General features: G+C 39.3%; 2 gene segments (V, D, J or C); both read right to left on the bottom strand.

Annotated features, from left to right (window-relative positions):
• Window positions 1–6,908: 6,908 nt before the first annotated feature.
• LOC129012431 (immunoglobulin heavy variable 3-66-like) lies at window positions 6,909–7,521 on the bottom strand. The segment is given in 2 exon segments: window positions 6,909–7,306; window positions 7,411–7,521. Coding segments are annotated over 2 exon segments (444 nt in total).
• Window positions 7,522–11,648: 4,127 nt separating this feature from the next.
• Window positions 11,649–13,215, bottom strand: LOC129012432 (putative V-set and immunoglobulin domain-containing-like protein IGHV1OR21-1). The segment is given in 3 exon segments: window positions 11,649–11,715; window positions 12,789–13,083; window positions 13,170–13,215. Coding segments are annotated over 3 exon segments (408 nt in total).
• Between the last annotated feature and the right edge of the window lie 7,471 nt (window positions 13,216–20,686).

The following is a 20,686-nucleotide window of genomic DNA, read 5'->3' on the forward strand; positions in this document are numbered from 1 at the left end:
AAGAATCAAGACCCATCAGTGTGCTGTATTCAGGAAACCCATCTCACCTGCAGAGACACACATAGGCTCAAAATAAAAGGATGGAGGAAGATCTACCAAGGAAATGGAAAACAAAAAAAGGCAGGGGTTGCAATCCTAGTCTCGGATAAAACAGTCTTTAAACCAACAAAGATCAAAAGAGACAAAGAAGGCCATTATATAATGGTAAAGGGATCAATTCAACAAGAAGAGCTAACTATCCTAAATATATATGCACCCAATACAGGAGCACCCAGATGCATAAAGCAAGTCCTGAGTGACTACAAAGAGACTTAGACTCCCACACAATAATAACAGGAGACTTTAACACCCCACTGTCAACATTAGACAGATCAATGAGACAGAAAGTTAACAAGGATACCCAGGAATTGAAGTCAGCTCTGCACCAAGCGGACCTAATAGACATCTACAGAACTCTCCACTCCAAATCAACAGAATATACATTTTTTTCAGCATCGCACCACACCTATTCCAAAATTGACCACATAGTTGGAAGTAAAGCTCTCCTCAGCAAATGTAAAAGAACAGAAATTATAACAAACTGTCTCTCAGACCACAGTGCAATCAAACTACAACTCAGGATTAAGAAACTCACTCAAAACTGCTCAACTACATGGAAACTGAACAACCTGCTCCTGAATGGCTACTGGGTACATAACGAAATGAAGGCAGAAATAAAGATGTTCTTTGAAACCAATGAGAACAAAGACACAATCTACCAGAATCTCTGGGACACATTCAAAGCAGTGTGTAGAGGGAAATTTATGGCACCAAATGCCCACAAGAGAAAGCAGGAAAGATCCAAAATTGACACCCTAACATCACAATTAAAAGAACTAGAGAAGCAAGAGCAAACACATTCAAAAGCTAGCAGAAGGCAAGAAATAACTAAGATCAGAGCAGAACTGAAGGAAATAGAGACACAAAAAACCCTTCAAAATATCAATGAATCCAGGAGCTGGTTTTTTGGAAAGATCAACAAAATTGATAGACCGCTAGCAAGGCTAATAAAGAAGAAAAGAGAGAAGAATCAAATAGACACAATAAAAAATGATAAAGGGGATATAACCACCGATCCCAAAGAAATACAAACTACCATCAGAGAATACTATAAACACCTCTACGCAAATAAACTAGAAAATCTAGAAGAAATGGATAAATTCCTGGACACATACACTCTCCCAAGACTAAACCAGGAAGAAGTTGAATCTCTGAATAGGCCAATAACAGGCTCTGAAATTGAGGCAATAATCAGTAGCTTACCAACCAAAAAAAGTCCAGGACCAGATGGATTCACAGCTGAATTCTACCAGAGGGACAAGAAGGAGCTGGTACCATTCCTTCTGAAACTACTCCAATCAATAGAAAAAGAGGGAATCCTCCCTAACTCATTTTATGAGGCCAGCATCATCCTGATACCAAAGCCTGGCAGAGACACAACAACAAAAAAGAGAATTTTAGACCAATATCCTTGATGAACATTGATGCAAAATCCTCAATAAAATACTGGCAAACCGAATCCAGCAGCACATCAAAAAGCTTATCCAACATGATCAAGTGGACTTCATCCCTGGGATACAAGGCTGGTTCAACATATGAAAATCAATAAACATAATCCAGCATATAAACAGAACCAAAGACAAAAACCACATGATTATCTCAATAGATGCAGAAAAGGCCTTTGACAAAATTCAACAACCCTTCATGCTAAAAACTCTCAATAAATTAGGTATTGATGGGACGTATCTCAAAATAATAAGAGCTATCTGTGACAAACCCACAGCCAATATCATACTGAATGGACAAAAACTGGAAGCATTCCCTTTGAAAACTGCCACAAGACAGGGATTCCCTCTCTCACCACTCTTATTCAATATAGTGTTGGAAGTTCTGGCCAGGGCAATTAGGCAGGAGAAGGAAATAAAGGGTATCCAATTAGGAAAAGAGGAAATCAAATTGTCCCTGTTTGCAGACGACATGATTGTATATCTAGAAAACCCCATCATCTCAGCCCAAAATCTCCTTAAGCTGATAAGCAATTTCAGCAAAGTCTCAGGATACAAAATCAATGTACAAAAATTACAAGCATTCTTGTACACCAATAACAGACAAACAGAGAGCCAAATCATGAGTGAACTCCCATTCACAATTGCTTCAAAGAGAATAAAATACTTAGGAATCCAACTTACAAGGGACGTGAAGGGCCTCTTCAAGGAGAATTATAAGCCACTGCTCAATGAAATCAAAGAGGATACAAACAAATGGAAGAACATTCCATGCTCATGGGTAGGAAGAATCAATATCGTGAAAATGGCCATACTGCCCAAGGTAATTTATAGATTCAATGCCATCCCCATCAAGCTACCAATGACTTCCTTCACAGAATTGGAAAAAACTACTTTAAAGTTCATATGGAACCAAAAAAGAGCCCGCATCACCAAGTCAATCCTAAGCCAAAAGAACAAAGCTGGAGGCATCACGCTACCTGACTTCAAACTATACTAAAAGGCTACAGTAACCAAAACAGCATGGTACTGGTACCAAAACAGAGATATAGATCAATGGAACAGAACAGAGCCCTCAGAAATAACGCCGCATATCTACAACTATCTGATCTTTGACAAATCTGAGAAAAACAAGCAATGGGGAAAGGAGTCCCTATTTAATAAATGGTGCTGGGAAAACTGGCTAGCCATATGTAGAAAGCTGAAAGTGGATCCCTTCCTTACACCTTATACAAAAATTAATTCAAGATGGATTAAAGACTTAAACGTTAGACCTAAAACCATAAAAACCCTAGAAGAAAACCTGGGCATTACCATTCAGGACATAGGCATGGGCAAGGACTTCATGTCTAAAACACCAAAAGCAATGGCAACAAAAGCCAAAATTGACAAATGGGATCTAATTAAACTAAAGAGCTTCTGCACAGCAAAGGAAACTACCATCAGAGTGAACAGGCAACCTACAAAATGGGAGAAAATTTTCGCAACCTACTCATCTGACAAAGGGCCAATATCCAGAATCTACAATGAACTCAAACAAATTTACAAGAAAAAAACAAACCACTCCATCAAAAAGTGGGTGAAGTATATGAACAGACACTTCTCAAAAGAAGACATTTATGCAGCCAAAAGACACATGAAAAAATGCTCATTGTCACTGGCCATCAGAGAAATGCAAATCAAAACCACAATGAGATACCATCTCACACCAGTTAGAATGGCAATCATTAAAAAGTCAGGAAACAACAGGTGCTGGAGAGGATGTGGAGAAATAGGAACACTTTTACACTGTTGTTGGGACTGTAAACTAGTTCAACCATTGTGGAAGTCAGTGTGGCGATTCCTCAGGGATCTAGAACTAGAAATACCATTTGACCCAGCCATCCCATTACTGGGTATATACCCAAAGGACTATAAATCATGCTGCTGTAAAGACACATGCACACGTATATTTATTGTGGTACTATTCACAATAGCAAAGACTTGGAACCAACCCAAATGTCCAACAATGATAGACTAGATTAAGAAAATGTGGCACATATACACCACGGAATACTATGCAGCCATAAAAAATGATGAGTTCATGTCCTTTGTAGGGACATGGATGAAATTGGAAGTCATCATTCTCAGTAAACTATCACAAGGACAAAAAACCAAACACCGTATGTTCTCACTCATAGGTGGGAATTGAACAATGAGAACACATGGACACAGGAAGGGGAACATCACACTCTGGGGACTGTTGTGGGGTGGGGGGGAGGGGGGAGGGATAGCATTAGGAGATATACCTAATGCTAAATGGTGAGTTAATGGGTGCAGCACACCAGCATGGCACATGTGTACATATGTAACTAACCTGCACATTGTGCACATGTACCCTAAAACTTAAAGTATAATTAAAAAAAGAATGAAAGTATGGGGAATTTATAGAAGAAAAAATTCAGATTATCAAGAAACACTTGAAAATATTAATAGCTCCATTTGTAGCATGGAAATGCAAGTAAAGCAAGATAATTTTTTAACCTCAGATTGTCTATTAAGAGCAACAGGATCTAATGTTGTTGAGGGTGGGGCTGAAACTAGCAATCTAAGACACAGCTGATGAGAATGTCAATTGCTGAAGTCTTTTGTGAAATTAATCTGAAAACATCTATTAAAAATTAGAATACTCATGCTTTAAGGATTCCACTTGGGATTATGTACCTTATAGAAACAAAAACCAATATGTAAAAAAAAAAAAAGAATTTTAGTTTAGATTAAATACCAAAATTTACTCTAAATGGGCTAAATAGTTAAACGTATGGCTTGCAATTGTAAAATTTCCCCCACCCAGAAAATAATATTAAGAATGATTTCCTATATTTCAAATTAAAGGCACAGACAATAAAAGCAGAATTGAACAAGCGGAACTACATCACAACAAAAAGATGCTGCAAAGCGTGGAAAAAATTCCAACCTACAGAACGAGAGAATATAATTATAAGCCGTGCATCTGAAAAAGTGTTAATATCCAAAATATACATACAACTTCTACATCTCATTAGCAATATCATAATTGGGTGATTGTACAGTGGTCAGTTTTACACCTTAAAACACTTAAGAATATCGATCTCATGTTAAAGATTCTTCTCTCTGGGTAATGGTAAGTTTGATGGTACACTTGGTTAGGGTAGACTTTGTAGTTATTCAGTCCAACATTAATATAGGTGATGTTAGCCGGGCACAGTAGCTCACATCTATAATCCCAGCACTTTGGGAGGCTGAGATCAGGAGTTTCAGACCAGCCAGACCAATATTGTGAAACCCCGTCTCTACTAAAAGTACAAAAATTAGCTGAACTTGGTGGCCTGAGCCTGTAATCCCAGCACTTTGGGAGGCTGAGACGGGTGGATCACCTGAGGTCAGTAGTTTGAGACTAGCCTGACCAATGTGGGGAAACAATGTCTCTACTAAAAATACAAAAATTGGCTGGACATGGTGGTGTGTGCCTGTATTGCCAGATACTGGGAGGAGGCTGAGACAGCAGAACTGCTTGAACTCGGGAGACAGAGGTTGCAGTGAGCCAAGATCACGACATTGCACTCCAGCCTGTGTGACAGAGCGAGACTCCGTCTCTCTCTCTCTCCCTCTCTCACTATATATATAGTTATGAATTTACTTAATAGATGATATTAATACTGTTATCAGCTGACTCTAGGTTAGGTAGATTGTCATTGATAAAATGGGTGGGCCTGATTCCATCAGAGCAGAACTGGGGAAAATGAAATTTCGTGGTGATTCAGCAGCTTCACCTCTCTCTGGGACCTCCAGTCTGCACTTATTGTTGGATGATCTTATGGACATTGGATATTCCTAGACATCTCCAAAAACTGTCGTCATCCTCTATGTCTCACAGAAATGTGGCATGTCCGTCTGCAGCTTGTCAACCTGAATAACAGACAGAAAGAGACTCTAAAGTATAATAATATTTTTTCTAGGATGCGCATTTCAATTAAAATATGTATGGGTGCATTCAGGTAGGTAAAGGAACATAAAGAATTAAGGAGAACACTTGGACACAGGGTGGGGAACATCACACACCGGGGCCTGTCATGGGGTGGGGGGAAGTGGGAGGGACAGCATTAGGAGAAATACTTAATGTAAATGATGAGTTAACGGGTGCAGCACACAACATGGCACATGTATACATACGTAACAAACCTGCACTTTGAGCACATGTACCCTAGAACTTAAAGTATAATTTAAAAAATAATAAAAAAGAATTAAGGAAAAATGAGGAGGGTGACAGCAGCTATTTTGAGACAGCGGTGTAAGGTTGAACAGGCAGTTGCTGGGCAGATTTACTTGGAGAAATAAATCCTTTAAGGCTGTGGTGGCCTCTGTGTAAAATGTTGTGGCTGTGCAGAGTCTATATATGGTAGTTCTTGTTATCAGGAATATGTGTGTTAGAACCCTCCTTCATGGCCTTCCCCAGCTTCATTCATTAGGGTTTTAACACAAGTGGATCCATTTTGATGCCGATAAATTTCACAAGCTCTTTTTAACACTACTTCTGAAGAAGATGACTCTGACAGTGTGCATAGAACAGGGTTAATTCCACATCCACATCCCATTTTGATCAAATGAGTTTATCCCCTTCACTATTAACGGCCAGTTGCATTCCCAGATAAGACTACACACAACACACAGGAGGGTCCTGAGAATATGGGGAGAGAAGGAAATCCCATCAGCCTCTCCCACGTGGCTGGAGTAGCCATAGCCTGAGCCCCACCTGAGCTCCAAGAAAATGCCTTGAGCCCTAGAGTGTAGACGACAGAGACCATATGTTTCTTTTTCAGGAAGCAGGAAAAGCAAATAAAAAAGGGAGAACAAACACTCCAAAGAAAGAACATGTATTGGGAGCAAAAGGAGCACCAGATCAGTGCTGATGCTGACTGGCTTTAGGGTCAGGAGAAGGGTCAGACGTGCATCCTGTGAGCTTCTACAGGACACTGACCCTGGCCCAGCCTCTCTATTGGCTGTGATCAGAATCCCTGCCATTCTAGTCCGGGAATCTCTCTGAGGTTTGTCCTGGGGCTGAATGGAGGAGACTCATCAGGCACCCGTGAGCTTCCTCAGGACTGCGATCCTGGTGACAACAGTTGAGAACTTTTCATCTTTGTAAGCATCAATGTGCATTTGGTGCATGAGAGGTTATGTCCTCACATTAAAATGATCTTTTGAAAATATGTAGAGATGACATTAGGAACCACAGAATTCTAAACTTAGAGAGGTTCATTAGAGAAACTGTTGGAAGAAGATGAAGTTCCACATCCTGACAGGAAATCAGCCTCCCTCTGCACCTGCCTCCGGGGCTGACTCTGATCAGTGGCTCCTGAGCGCCCCCTGCAGCTGATTCCCCTCAGCGTTCCTGCAGGGAGGTTTGTGTCTGGGCGCACAATGACTTCCCCTCACTGTGTCTTTCGCACAGTAATACACAGCCGTGTCCTCAGCCCTCAGGCTGTTCATTTGAAGATACAGCGTGTTCTTGGAATTGTCTCTGGAGATGGTGAATCTGCCCTTCACGGAGTCTGTGTAGTATGTGCTACCACCTATACTAATGGTTGAGACCCACTCCAGCCCCTTCCCTGGAGCCTGGCGGATCCAGCTCATCTCATTGCTACTGACGGTGAATCCAGAGGCTGCACAGGAGAGTCTGAGGGACCCCCCAGGCTGTACCAAGCCTCCCCCAGACTCCACCAGCTGCACCTCACACTGGACACCTGCAAACACAGAGACATTGGTTAGAAACTGCCACACGCCACACAAATCCACTGTTTCTCTCACTCATGTTGATTCACAATATGTCTAGTTCTCCATGAATCACCTTTTAAAATAGCAACAAGGAAAACCCAGCTCAGCCCAAACTCCATGGCGAGTCCTGTGTGTTCAGTGCTGATCACCGAATGGAAACTCCTCGGAATCCCAGGCCTGGGGCTCCTCTCCCAGAGCTGCAGGGCCAGGGATGGGCTGGTTTTCATCAGCAGAGGGAGGACCCTATTTGCATGTCCCCCACTATATAGCAAGCTCTGCGGTAGGACATCTGAGGAGAGGGCCGGGCTCAGTGCAGATGAAGTGTCCTGGGGGAGATTGGTAGTAATTCCATCATTCAGGAAAATATAATTTTATATTATGTGATTGTGCCTTGATTAACATTTAGCTCTCATAAACTGATTTTATTTTTACATATTTACACAATATATTTAATGCAGCTTTCAATGTTGTATTTTACAGAAGATAATTTACATAGAGAGTACAGCAGTTGTGCAGTGCGTCTAAGTTTACACATCTAAAAAAATGTAATCCTATTATCTGGGCCTGTGCTCTAATCACCGGAGGAGGCAGCTCCCCTGAGACAACTCCAGGGCAGCGTGGACCATGCCTAGTGAAGTCTGCAGGATTCCCCATCTGTTATGACAACTTTCTGTAATTTACCTAAATATGCAGAGAGAACCACGGCTCATGTGTGTGTGTTTTCAGAAGTCAGTCATATCTCCTGTGTCAGCATCAGTCTTTTTATTGCTCTGTTTTAGCAAAAATGTTCACTCATTTCTTTGTTATTGCTTAATTCAAGTATAAAAAATAAATAATTCAAATTTACAGTGAATGATTTTAAAAATGTAGAGCTATGTTTGCAACCATTCACTCGGCACTTCAATCTAGTTTTGAACAATTAAATTAATCCCTAAATCTTTTTTCTTATTCCTCTGAAACTTAAATCACATCCCCATCATTTCCAACACCATATTCTCAGAAAAATTTAAATCTTCTTCATTTTAATTTATGATAGTGGCATCTTCTAAAATGTATACAAATGAATCATATAAAATTTACTCTTAATTCCTTAGCTTCTTTCACTCAGCACAATTCTTTGAGAATTTAGCCATGTTTTTTATGATTGAGGCACACCTTGATTTGAAGCTGCATTATACACCAGTACATAAATATACGTCAAACTATTTGATTGTTCACCGTTAGGAAAATGTTATTTTTTCTCTCAGCTAATGGATTTTATAGAGAAAAGTAGCTACTCAGCCAGCATGGGAATTTAAAAAAATGAGTAAACTATGATCTTATTCTGACCTCATTAACAACAAACCTGAAAAACCACAAATATGGGAAAAACCTTCAACATATCTGAGTTGATATCACAGAGGGGAAAAAAAAAAACCTTAAATCTGAGGAGAGAGGAGCCTGAAGTGAGAACCATATATTAGTGTACCTGGGACAGATACCAAATGGATGTTATTTAAGCTAAGAACAGGCTGACTTGAAAATATTCAGTGAGTTGCTTGAGGATGCCTGTGATCATACTGTTAGACTGTGAAGCTTCTAGTGCTCGCATGCTTTTCCTACAGAATTATTATTAATTATTATTGCTCCACTTTATGCAAATGATCAGACCAACCACAAGACTAAAGTTTATTTTACAGACAACTCAGTCCTATAATGATTAGTTTCTGACAAAAATCAGAACTGGAGAGAGAAAAATTATGTTTCAAAACATATCATACATTTGTCTTTAAATTACAGTCTCTTCAATTGTTTTAAGTATTTGCCTCCATTTTAGACTAACTCTGCTTAACGCTGTGAACCAACCAATGATCTCTGGCTGCAGCTCAGAAGAAACAAAGGCATGGGTTATATAAAAATCTGGACGAATATTTTAATTCTGAGCAATTATCCTGAAAATCATGCCAGGTGACTGGAATAAATAGGGTCCCCCTAACCCGTAGGTTTCTTTGTTTGGGAAAATAAGTCCAAGGGAGCTAACAAAAGCCAAGCCCCATTCACCCAAATCTTAGCAGGCATAACTACAGCCGCCAGTTATTTGGGCGTGTCAGCATCCTTGGAATTTTTTTTTCAAACTGTCCTTACCACCTTGTTTGGTTTTGATACATGTCTTCTAATAACCCGGTTTGTCTCTTCTCACCTTCAGGCATCAACTCCAAATGGTCATCCAAGTGAAGCCTGGGATAATGGCTCCCTTTTACTGGGTCCCTTAGACAGGCCTCCAAGGGAGATCTTCCCGAAACAACATCCTGCATCAGCTGGAAGCAGTTAAGGTTGGCCTTTGTCTCTATTCTAAGGGCAGTTAGATGCACTTATTCAAAGAGGAAAATGATAGAGGGAGGAGGCAGATAACTCTCCTAGGCAGACAGGGGAGAGTCCCCATACAATCTCCAGCCCGCCAAGGTCATTGTGCACAGGGGGTTGCCTAGACATGCCTGCAGTGAAAATAGTTAAAGTTGTCTTTATCATTCTTTGATAAAATAGCCACACATAATAACCCAGCTGCATGAAGATAAAAAAAATAACTAGTTTGAAATTAGAACAAGTCCCAAGTAAATCAAAGTTAGCATGTGGTTCATAATGTAATAGACAGGAAACATGGCTGAATACTAAGAATGTGTTCACATCTATTTTATGTCAAGATCAGGAAAATATTTTATATATTCTTTAAGTAAGAGTCCCATTGAGAACATCGATTTAAGATTATATATTAATGGATAATACCTCAATAATTAAAATAGAGGTTATTTACCAATAATTTGTATTATTAGTACAAACTTTCATTTAGGATATATTCTCCTATGTGTTGTGAAATTAACTCAAAAGGCAGAAAACAGTGCACTTATTAGAGCTTTTAAATAAATTAAAAATTAGAATTAAGTATATATGTTCCTAGATGGTGTACAACTTTGGAATATTTTTGCAAACAAAAAGGGTTCTTATGTCTTCTGGAAATCTTATCAAAATGGACAACAAGAGAAGAAACTCTCAGATGAATTTCTACCTACTAGAGAACTGACTAATAGAATTTTAAAGTAAATGTTAACACACAAACAAAAACTAACATGGAAGCTAAAAAAAAACAGTGACTTAATACACCAAACACTCTAGCTCAATCTAGTTTATAGTATAATCTAACCATGGAGGGCATTGTCATTGTTCATATCAGAGATTTTTGGGAAGGCAGGGTCAAAGAATCACTGGAACTGGATGCTCGGGTTTAATCTACCTGTCACTTTTTCATTTTTTTCTAATATGAACCCTGTTTTGGTATTTAATGGAACCAATCTTCATCAACAAATAAGTCCAGGAAGTACATTAAGAGGAGCCTGGCCCAGAGGAAAGTCATATCTGTCTGTAATCCGTGCACTTAGAGCTAGAATCCCCTGTTCTTAACAATAAGGCAAAGTGTTCACGTAGAAGGAAAGGAAACGCAGACTACACATTATCAGAGCTGGAGTTCATAATTTCCTGGACGCTGAGCTCAGATTTTCACTTTGTCCCCCAACATCCCAGGGACAGGTACCTCAATGTGCCCCTGCACACTCCCTGTGCAGTGTGGTAAGTGGGTGAAAGTTCACTGTGTCTGGAAAGCATCTGGAGCCTCCTGCTGACAATGTTGTTACCTGCTCTTGATTCTCCTGCTTCCGTCTCATCTCCTGCAGGGGCAAATATTTCTAGAGGAACCTCATGACTCCCTGGGACAGGTCTCCTGGAAAAGTCCCTATAGAGCAATCAACCATTGCTGAGATCTTCTCTGAGGACATACTCAGGTACTCGGCACAACTTTGACTTAAAACACTGAGAAATGTGTCATAAGGATAAGAAATTGAAGACTTACATGTCTAGTGAAGAGAGATGCAGAGATCCTAAAGAAATTGCAATAGCCAAATGTCATCATCATAATTATTATTATATAAGTATATAATATATATAATATTATTATATACGTATATAATATATATAATATTATTATATACGTATATAATATATATAATATTATATACGTATATAATATATATAATATTATTATATAAGTATATAATATATAATATTATTATATACATATAATATATATAATATTATATACGTATATAATATATATAATGTTATATAAGTATAATTATTAATTTTTAAAGTAGTGTATAGTAGTGGGTAATTAGCGGGAGGAGGTTTGTGTGCAGATTGTCACCTTCCAGAGTACACTCATCATTGGGTTGACACTGACAAGCACACATATGGACTTGCTCAGCTGGAGAGTGACAGGCATTTTTATAACCTGTTACCCCAGTAAGGCTCTCCCACTGCAAGAATGATCAGGCTCAGGCCTCTGGCTAAAGTGCACCCAGCAAGTGGGACCAGTGCCCAATCCTGAGAGGGCTTCCTTCAGGTGCCAAACAATGTCAAAGGAAGTGATTCTTCCTGCCTGGATCCCCTGCATGTATTCTGATTTCCTGCAGAAAGGGCCTCCTCCAGAAAGGCCCCCAAGAGCTTACACTGTATTTAATCCAACTCCAGGCATCATACGTGAAATCCCTCATGTCCAAAGTCCCCACTTCTCAATAAAGGTTGTGCATTATGGAATTCACCAGAAGCTTCTGGCCTTTTAGTGAAATGGACCTGCCTCCACACGCTTGGAGAACTTACCCTCTGGGAAGGGGCATAGAAAACCAGGAGTCAGGTGAGCTCTAAGTCAATGTGCATTTCATGGATTCCTGAAGAAAGAGTGCAAAAAGGAATGGCCCCACCCACTTTCCCTCTAACTGGCATCATTCCCAGTAACCCACTTGAAGAACCTGTGGCGCTTCAAAATAATTTATGCTTGTTATACCGGGGGACCACCAGGAAAGGAAAGAACTAGTGTGTCCCTGTAGGTTCATCCATTATAACACAGTTATGACTCTGGTTCAGGGAGCTGTTAATGGGGAAGGCTGTGTATGTGTTGGGCAGGGGTACATGGGAGCTCTCTGTTTCTACTTTTTACATCTTCTGTAACCCTAAAACTGCTTTATAATAAATTTAATATAAAAAGATAGGCAATTTCTCAGAAATTACATTTAGTCTTAGTATTTGATCAAGCAATCTTGCCCTAAATGATTTACCCATTCAATTTTAAAACGTGTGCCCCCACAAATCCTCCATGGGAATGTTTGTATCAGCTTGATTGATTGCTGCCTTTCCCACTCTGTTAATTTTGCTTATAGGGTGAGATTTGAAAAGAAAATTTCCTATGTAATTAGGATGCATATATCTTTCTATTTCTTCTTTTCCTCAATTACATAACCTATTTTCTAAACAACATTAAACCCCATAAATCCTGTCATATCCTGAAACCTGGGACAGCTGCTTCCTCCCTCAGGGTTACTGACACTCTCAGGATGTGAGTTTTCACACTGTGTCTCTCCCACAGTTAAATACGTGGCCGTGTCTTCAGATCTCAGGCTGCTCAGCTCCATGTAGGCTGTGCTTGTGGATGTGTTCCTGGTAATGGTGACTCTGCCCTGGAACTTCTCTGCGTAGCTTGTGCTGCCATCACTAGGGCACATCCTTCCCATCCACTCAAGCCGTTGTGCATGGGCCTGGCGCACCCAGTGCATACAGTAACTGGTGAAGGTGTATCCACAAGTCTTGCAGGAGACTTTCACTGATGCCCCAGCCTTCTTCATCTCAGCCTCAGACTTCACCGGCTGTACCTGGGACTGGGCACATGTGGAGAGGACACAGGAGTGGATAAAACCCCCTTTGACTGGAACCAGTCACCTCCTCAGTCCTGGGGACTGAGAATTATCCTACCTGCAGCTACAACCACCAAAATTAGGATCCTCCAAGTCCACTTCATGGTGAGGAGCTGCGCTTTCAGGGGCTTCTCTAGAGGAGGGATGTAGTTATTGGGTGATACTCTCAGGGTATAGAGTTATCAGTAGTGTTCACCTCAGGTGATTTGCATATTCATGAGGACTACTACTTCATAGCGTTACACCTGATCCAGCACGAGAAAGAGAAAATAGATCTCACATGGACCACACAACTGTGGGATGCTGAAGTACAAGTCTTCATTCTTATTTAATGTCATGTATCCCTTTATATGCCCGGAAATTTGTGAAGGGAGAATTTCTGCGCTGAGAAGCTGACTCACACCGGACATGGTTCTCAGCCTGAGCCCAAGTTCCCATGGCACATGGACAGCCTCCGCCCTTTCTAGGATTTGCTGTCTGCAGTCTTACTCGCGGGACCAGTGTGTCTCTGAAATGTGTACTTTTTATTTAATAAAACCATTCTTGTTCTTTATCTTTTTACTAGTAAAATATCTCAAAGCAGTGATAAGTTTGCCTTTTAAATGTGTTTCTCACTGAATTATTGATTTATTTATTGCTAAATACATTAGGGTATTTAAATATACATAAATAGTCCTCATAAAATTCTTATTTAGCATGTTATAATTTTTTGGTTTTCAATAAAGTAACACTCAGTCCTTGTGAGAGACCCCCTCTGCAGCCTCCTGTGCACCAGCTCTGGGGCTGGAGCCTGTTCTGGGTGGGTGCTGGGTGCCCCTGCAGCAGTGCCTCTGCCCTGCATGGAGGTTTCCATCTGGGCTCACAGGGCATTTATCTCTCAGTGTCTCTAAGGCTATAGGAAGTGGCCATGTCATAGTTTAAAATGCTCTTTCAGTGACACCATATGTTACTGACACCATCGTTTGAAAACATTGACCTTAGGAGACCCAGTCAACTCTATGAAAGCACTGGGGAGCCCCTTCCCTGGAACTCAGGATGCATTGAATCAGTGGACACATAGTCAGCACAAAAATTTTCAAGAGTTTTGGTGAATCCTTTATTTTCTTTAGACTCCTGCAGTTAAATATTACATCTAAGAATACCTGTAGGTATATAAGCTTGTGGATCAATGCCCTCTCCATGTCTTCTGTTTCAGTAACACACATACATTCACACACACACACACACACACACACACACACACATTGACATGGAGCTAGTAGATTTTTACAATAATGGGCCTCTAACTTGCAATTTTTTTCTAGTATCTTGCAAATAGGGAGCACCCCCTACACTTAAACTAGACCTGAGTATATGACTTCCTTCTGCAAACAGAAGTAAGGAAAACAGTACACAATTGGAGATGTAGCAAGTGTACATTCATCATGTTTGCATATTGTCACCTTAGAATACTGCAGTTTCCCTAAGAGAAGTGACTCTGTGTCCACCAAAGGTTGAGTCATGACCTTGGTCCTCAAGCTATTGGTATCAGAGGCTTTGAATTGCTCTACTGTCCTTGACTTTTTTCTCCCATTGTCTATGCATTTCCCTATGTTCTCCTCCCTAGATAGAGTCTCTGCATTACCACACTCATCTTCAATGTAGATTAATTATACTGATGAGAAGGTAATGTGTGGGACAGGGGAGCACTGTATTTTTTTTCTTTTCTTACAACTATAGGCTTTTTCATTCAGTTAAGAGGTAAACAGATTAACATTGGAGGCTATTCCATTTAACTAGCCCAAGTTCCTATTCCACTTCATATATCCGTCCTACGCTGCCACATATCTTGAAGAAATGACTGCCAAAATAATTTTCTTCTGAATTCTTCTTAGCAATAACCTTCAATGAATTGCTTTCAAATAAGTTATTCCTAACTTAAATTTTTATTGTGTTCAAAGAAACTCATCCCTCTAAGAGGTTTCCACATATGCCAATAGAATGTTCCACCACTGACAGGAGGGCAGAGTTCCAATGATTCTAATTACAGGAGCTACTCCAACAAAAGCTTCAGTGATATTTGTATTGTTAGATTCGGTGCTTGTTAGGGCAGAAGATGGTGAGACTAACGATGCAGAGCACACTCTGTCAAGTGGCTGCATGTTTGGTTGTTTTAAAAAATCTTTGTTTATCTTTAGAGACAACATTTTAAACATAATGGAATTGAAGCCTGATACAAAATACACAGAAACACTCACAGGAATAGACAACCAAGAATCAAAGTGGAACTCAGCAGAAACCTGGCTACATTACATAGCTCATTTTGAAACTAACCATATTTATCACAAAACAACTGCAGCACAGTAACACTTTCCTTTTCTGGCTCCCAAATTTAGTGTCAGCCTTCCCTAACACTAACCATTCTTTGAGAGAGCAGGAATATGTAAGACAGTCCCAAACATTGACAAAAATGTTATTGTCGAACAGCTTCACACTGTGAGGATGACATACTTGAAGTCAGCCGAGATGGCAGCACTGATAATTCCAGAAATAAAGATTGTGACAAACCAGGCCATACAATGTAATGAAAGAGCCATAAGTCAACCACTTTCTTGGATTAAAGCCAGGAACAAAGGAGCCTATGTTACAACGTGTTGTGCTGATGGGGAGGCCAATATTTGATGCAATCACCACCCAGGGCAGGAGCCAGTCCAGTACTGAAGGCAGCAGAGGGTGTGACAGTGTCAGATTCTTCCCCATGGTCTGAATAACTCTCTTTCTCCAAACTCACAGACTAATGCAGATGCTAACACCACCAGAAAGCAGAAGCCATACTGGAGTCACCACTCTTGAGGAAACATCTCCCATGTTATAAACCAGATATAAATCCACCACCAGAGAATTTATTGCACTGCTGATGTCATTACCACCATGGGCGAGTGACCTCAATCAGGCAACAAGAAGCTGAAGCAACTGGAAGAGGATAGAAAGTTCAGGCTTATCTTGGCCATACCATATTTCTCAAGAATGACTACTTCCTTTTCTTTCACCTAGACCCATCTCCGCCTTGATACTCATGAATATCTTAGATGCTGGGAAGGTCAAACACAGCATTGCAGTAACTGGTATAGCTGTGCATTCAAAATCACTTCTTGGAGACCGCATTGGACCATGTAAGATTCTCCATTTACTTAACCTTCTGAGGAACTTCTTTGGAATGAAATGAATATAGAGGCATGCCATGTATTGTCACGATATAGGAAAAATAGCTATTATTGCACGTTAAGTGTTTGCCACCAAATCTCCCATGCCATCTTCCACATTGTCAATATGCAAACTATAGAGAAGCTCCTTGTGTAATCCAGAACTTTTAGCCATGTTGTAATACGCATAGTGTCCACTGAAGCTATCTGGTTGTTGATGGCTTGAATGAACTGGACAAAGTTTCTTACAATTTCATCTCATTGATTTTATCCTCTTCTTTTTCTTGGCTGTGACCTTTACAAGGAGTCTCCATTAATAAGGCTGATTTTGGTCTATTACTTCCTTCCCTGTCTGCAGCATCTCAGGTCTATTTTTGTTTAATCTTACCCTACTGGCTAATATTAATTGTTTGCATAATAAAGGAAGCCTGGGCAGAGGGTTCTGCATGACGATGAAGGACCTTCCACCATGGAGATAAAGTACTAGAAATGTTCTTCCTCTGGATGGTCTGTCTGGAGAAGATTCTGGGTATATGTTTTAGAGATTAGGTCTCTTGAGGACTGACCCGATTCACAAGGAATTTATATTAATTCTAAGTTAAAAATGTGGAGGTTCCTGGAGCAAACAAGGGCCCCCCAGAATATCTCTTTCTAATAATAGCACAAATTTGTCCTTTAAGTTCTTTTATTTCAGATTTATATATAACAAATCAAACAGACAGGGTCATTTAAATAGTAACTTACTCAAACACGTTAGGGCAGCAGCTGAATATAATAATCAAACTGAATTCAAGCAAATCTGGGTGCAAACAAATGTTTATCATAGTCCAGAACAGCTTCATTAACTCAATTAATTTGTGTAACATTTCATTTCTGAGACATTTCACCACCAAGTATATTGAAGTGTTGCCATAATATTGCTGTGTAGTTGGATTTTTTAATATCAGCCTAACATGTAGGTCAGTTTGGAAAATGTAAATTTTTCTACAAAATGATCATCATCCCTAGTGTTGCTAAAATATCCAGAAATCCTCAATCTTATTGCTTTTCACTAATACCTGAATTTCTGCAAAAACTATATGAACCAAAAAAAAAATCTCCCCTTCATAGATGACTGAAGACTGCGAACTTTACTCACCACTACAAATAAAGCCAGTTAATGCAGGATTCTCAGTGCACTGGCATGTTGAGCCAGTAATGTAGGGCACATATCCTAGAGGGGTCCCAGTGTGTCTCTGCCAATAAAATTTGAATTGAGGGATCATGATTATCCATTCATAGGAGTACAGAATCTTCAGGATCCTTAGCAATAGAGCTTTACAGTGAAAGGCTTGCAGGTGGAATGAGTCCATGATGATTCAGCATCTCCTTCTCTCTCTTTTTCTCTATTGTCATCTCTCATTACTGTTCTTTGCTTCAGAATCCTTAAATGAGCCAACAGCCTCCATTCTACATACTGCCAACTCTGGGCTGAAAGAGAATTATGAGCAAAACAAATGTTTTCTTAACAAGGTGAGGAAACTTTCTGAACTTCCATTAGGTTTATTAGAGACTCTCATGGAGAACCATAATCAAACATTATTTGTTTTTCAGTCACTCACCAACATTGAAACTGTTTTTCATAATAGCTACACTAATCTGTATCTCCATCATTATGGAAAGCAGTAAGGTGATCTTAAATCAATTAGAATTAGAACTACTGTGTGACCAGCAACCTCCCTTCTGGGAATATATCCAAGATAGAAAAAATCACCACCTTGTGGAGATATCTGCACTTCTATGTTTACTGCAGCACTATTCACAAGACCCAAGATATTGAAATAATCTGTCAATGAAAAAAATGCAGAAAAGTGGCTGGATGCTGTGGCTCATGCCTGCAATCCGAGCACTTTCAAAGACTGAGGCAGGTTGATTCTTTGAGGTCACAGTTTGAGACCAGCCTGACAAACATGTTGAAACACCATCTCTACAAAAAAATACAAAAATTAACCAGGAGTGGTGGTGCATGCCTGTAATCCCAGATACTCCGGAGGCTGAGGCAGGAGAATTGTTTGAGCCCAGAAGGCAGGGATTACAGTGAGCTGAAATCATGCCACTGCACTCCAGCCTGGGTGACAGAGTGAGTGAATCTCCATCTCAAACAAAACAAACAAACAAACAAACAAAAAGGATAATGGCAATGTGGTCTGTATACAGAATAGAATATTATTTATCCTTTTAAAAGAAAGAGATGCTGCCATTTGCCACAGTAGGACTGGGTTTCCAGCAGCACTACCTATGCATTTTATCCATTCAACCCATTCCCTGGGGACTGGCAGATCCACGTCCAGTATTAAGCATTGGTTGTGATGAAGTGGCCAGAGACAGCATGGGTGAGGTCAGTGTGTGATCTTCACATCTAGGCATGACTGCTGTAGCTGCTCCTGAATAGGATATCTGGCGGTATGGAAAATTAGTTACTGTCAGTTACAGTCACAACTATTCCCATAGACCCATGTCTGTCATCTGGACATCTAAGACTCTCATGATTTACCATCTTAGGCTGTTATCGTGATACCTAAAGGGTATTCTAGTCAGGGAGATCCACTAAGGTCTCTGTTCTGAGTGTGATTGGAGAAGACTCAACAGGTCCCACTTAGCTGCTACAGGTCTCCAATTCTAGCGACCATGGTTGAGGACTTTTCATCTCTGTAAATGTCAATTTGCGTTTTGTCCATATGAGAATATGTCCTTATATCACAATATTTTTAAAAAACCTATTTAGTGATGGCATTGGTAGGCACAGAACTCTAAAATTAGGGAAGTTCTCTGGAGAAACTGTCAGATGGAGATTTTGTTTTTTTAAAAAATATACTGGCAGGAAAGCAGTTCTTAAGCTTTCTGTGCACCTCCCTCTGGGGTTGACTCTGATCAGTGGGTCCCAAGCTCCCCCTGCAGCTAATTTGCCCGTATGTCCCTGGAGGTTGATGTCTGGGTACACACTGGCTTTCCCTCATGTGCTCCTCTTGCACAGTGATATACTGATGTGTTCTTGGTTTACAGATTGCCCATTTGCAGATACAGCATATTCTTGACATTGTCTCTGGAGATGATAAATCAAAGACAAATAAATATTCTGTCAGACCAATAAAACCTGAGAAAATCTATTTCCAGCACATTAATCTTTCTGTAGATGTTTTAGCAGAGTTTCTAGATGAATAGCCATGTGATATAGATCCAATACCTGAAAATATGCAAAAAAAAAAGATTGTCAACAATGGAAAAATAAGGTTGAAATATAGTTTTTGCATTTGTATTTTGTTCATTATGTAAGTGTGGAAAGCAATTATAAAAATGCCAATATCACATTTTATAGCATGTGTAGATACAAACTGAGAAAATCAAAAACATAGGATAGAAAAGAGGAATTAGATATATAGAGTTATAATATCTCTGTAGTATATATGAAGGGGAATTAAATTTTTGAATTAGACTTCAATTATAGAAACTTTTTATTGTTATCCTTATGGTAACCCATAAAATATTAGTCACAGAATGATTAAATAATAAGTTAATAGAAACAATAGACGTTATTGTAAAAATATAAACTAAAACAAGAATAATTGGACAAAAGAGTGACCATTAAAAAATAATTCTTCATAGTTGACTAAAAAAAAACCCAACTATTATTTATCTCCAAGAAAATTTCTTTACATATTCAGAAATAGAAAAAATAAAGATGGAAAAATATATATCATGAAAATATAAACCAAAAGAAAACTTATATAGCTATGTTAATTTAGGACCAAATAATCATAAAAAGAAGACCTTTGGGACTCAAGAGAAATATTACATAAAATAATAGGATCAACTTTCCAAAATACATTTTAAAATACTTAATAAATGGACTTGGAACAGAAAATAGAATAACATGTATAGAAGATGGAGAAATCAACACTCATTGTGATTGACAAGCAGTGTTTAAATAAGTAAAGATATGTGTCCTAAATAGGACTATCAATCTACTTGATAAATTTTTATCTATAAAATATTAAACTAGAAAACTTCAGAAACACAAACTGTGATTTGCCAGAAGAGAATAAAGGAACATGACAACTGAATTCAAAGTGATGACCTTGTTGGAATCTGGGAACAAACAAATATATGAAAACAACAGCAAGGAGAGATCCTGTCTCAAAAAAAAAAAAAAAAAGAAAGAAAAAGAAAAAAGAAAAAGACAATATCCACGAAAAGAGACAAACTGCGAATTATTTAAGACAGTTTATTCTCAGATATATATGAGTGGCCAAGGCTCACGACACAACTCCAGGAGTTCCTGAGAACACGTATCCAAAATGGTTTGGTTACAGCTTGATTTTACACATTTTAGTGGTACAGAAGGCATAGGCAGATA

This window comes from Pongo pygmaeus, chromosome 15 (genome assembly GCF_028885625.2).
Source record: "Pongo pygmaeus isolate AG05252 chromosome 15, NHGRI_mPonPyg2-v2.0_pri, whole genome shotgun sequence".
In the NCBI taxonomy this organism is placed as follows: domain Eukaryota; kingdom Metazoa; phylum Chordata; class Mammalia; order Primates; family Hominidae; genus Pongo; species Pongo pygmaeus.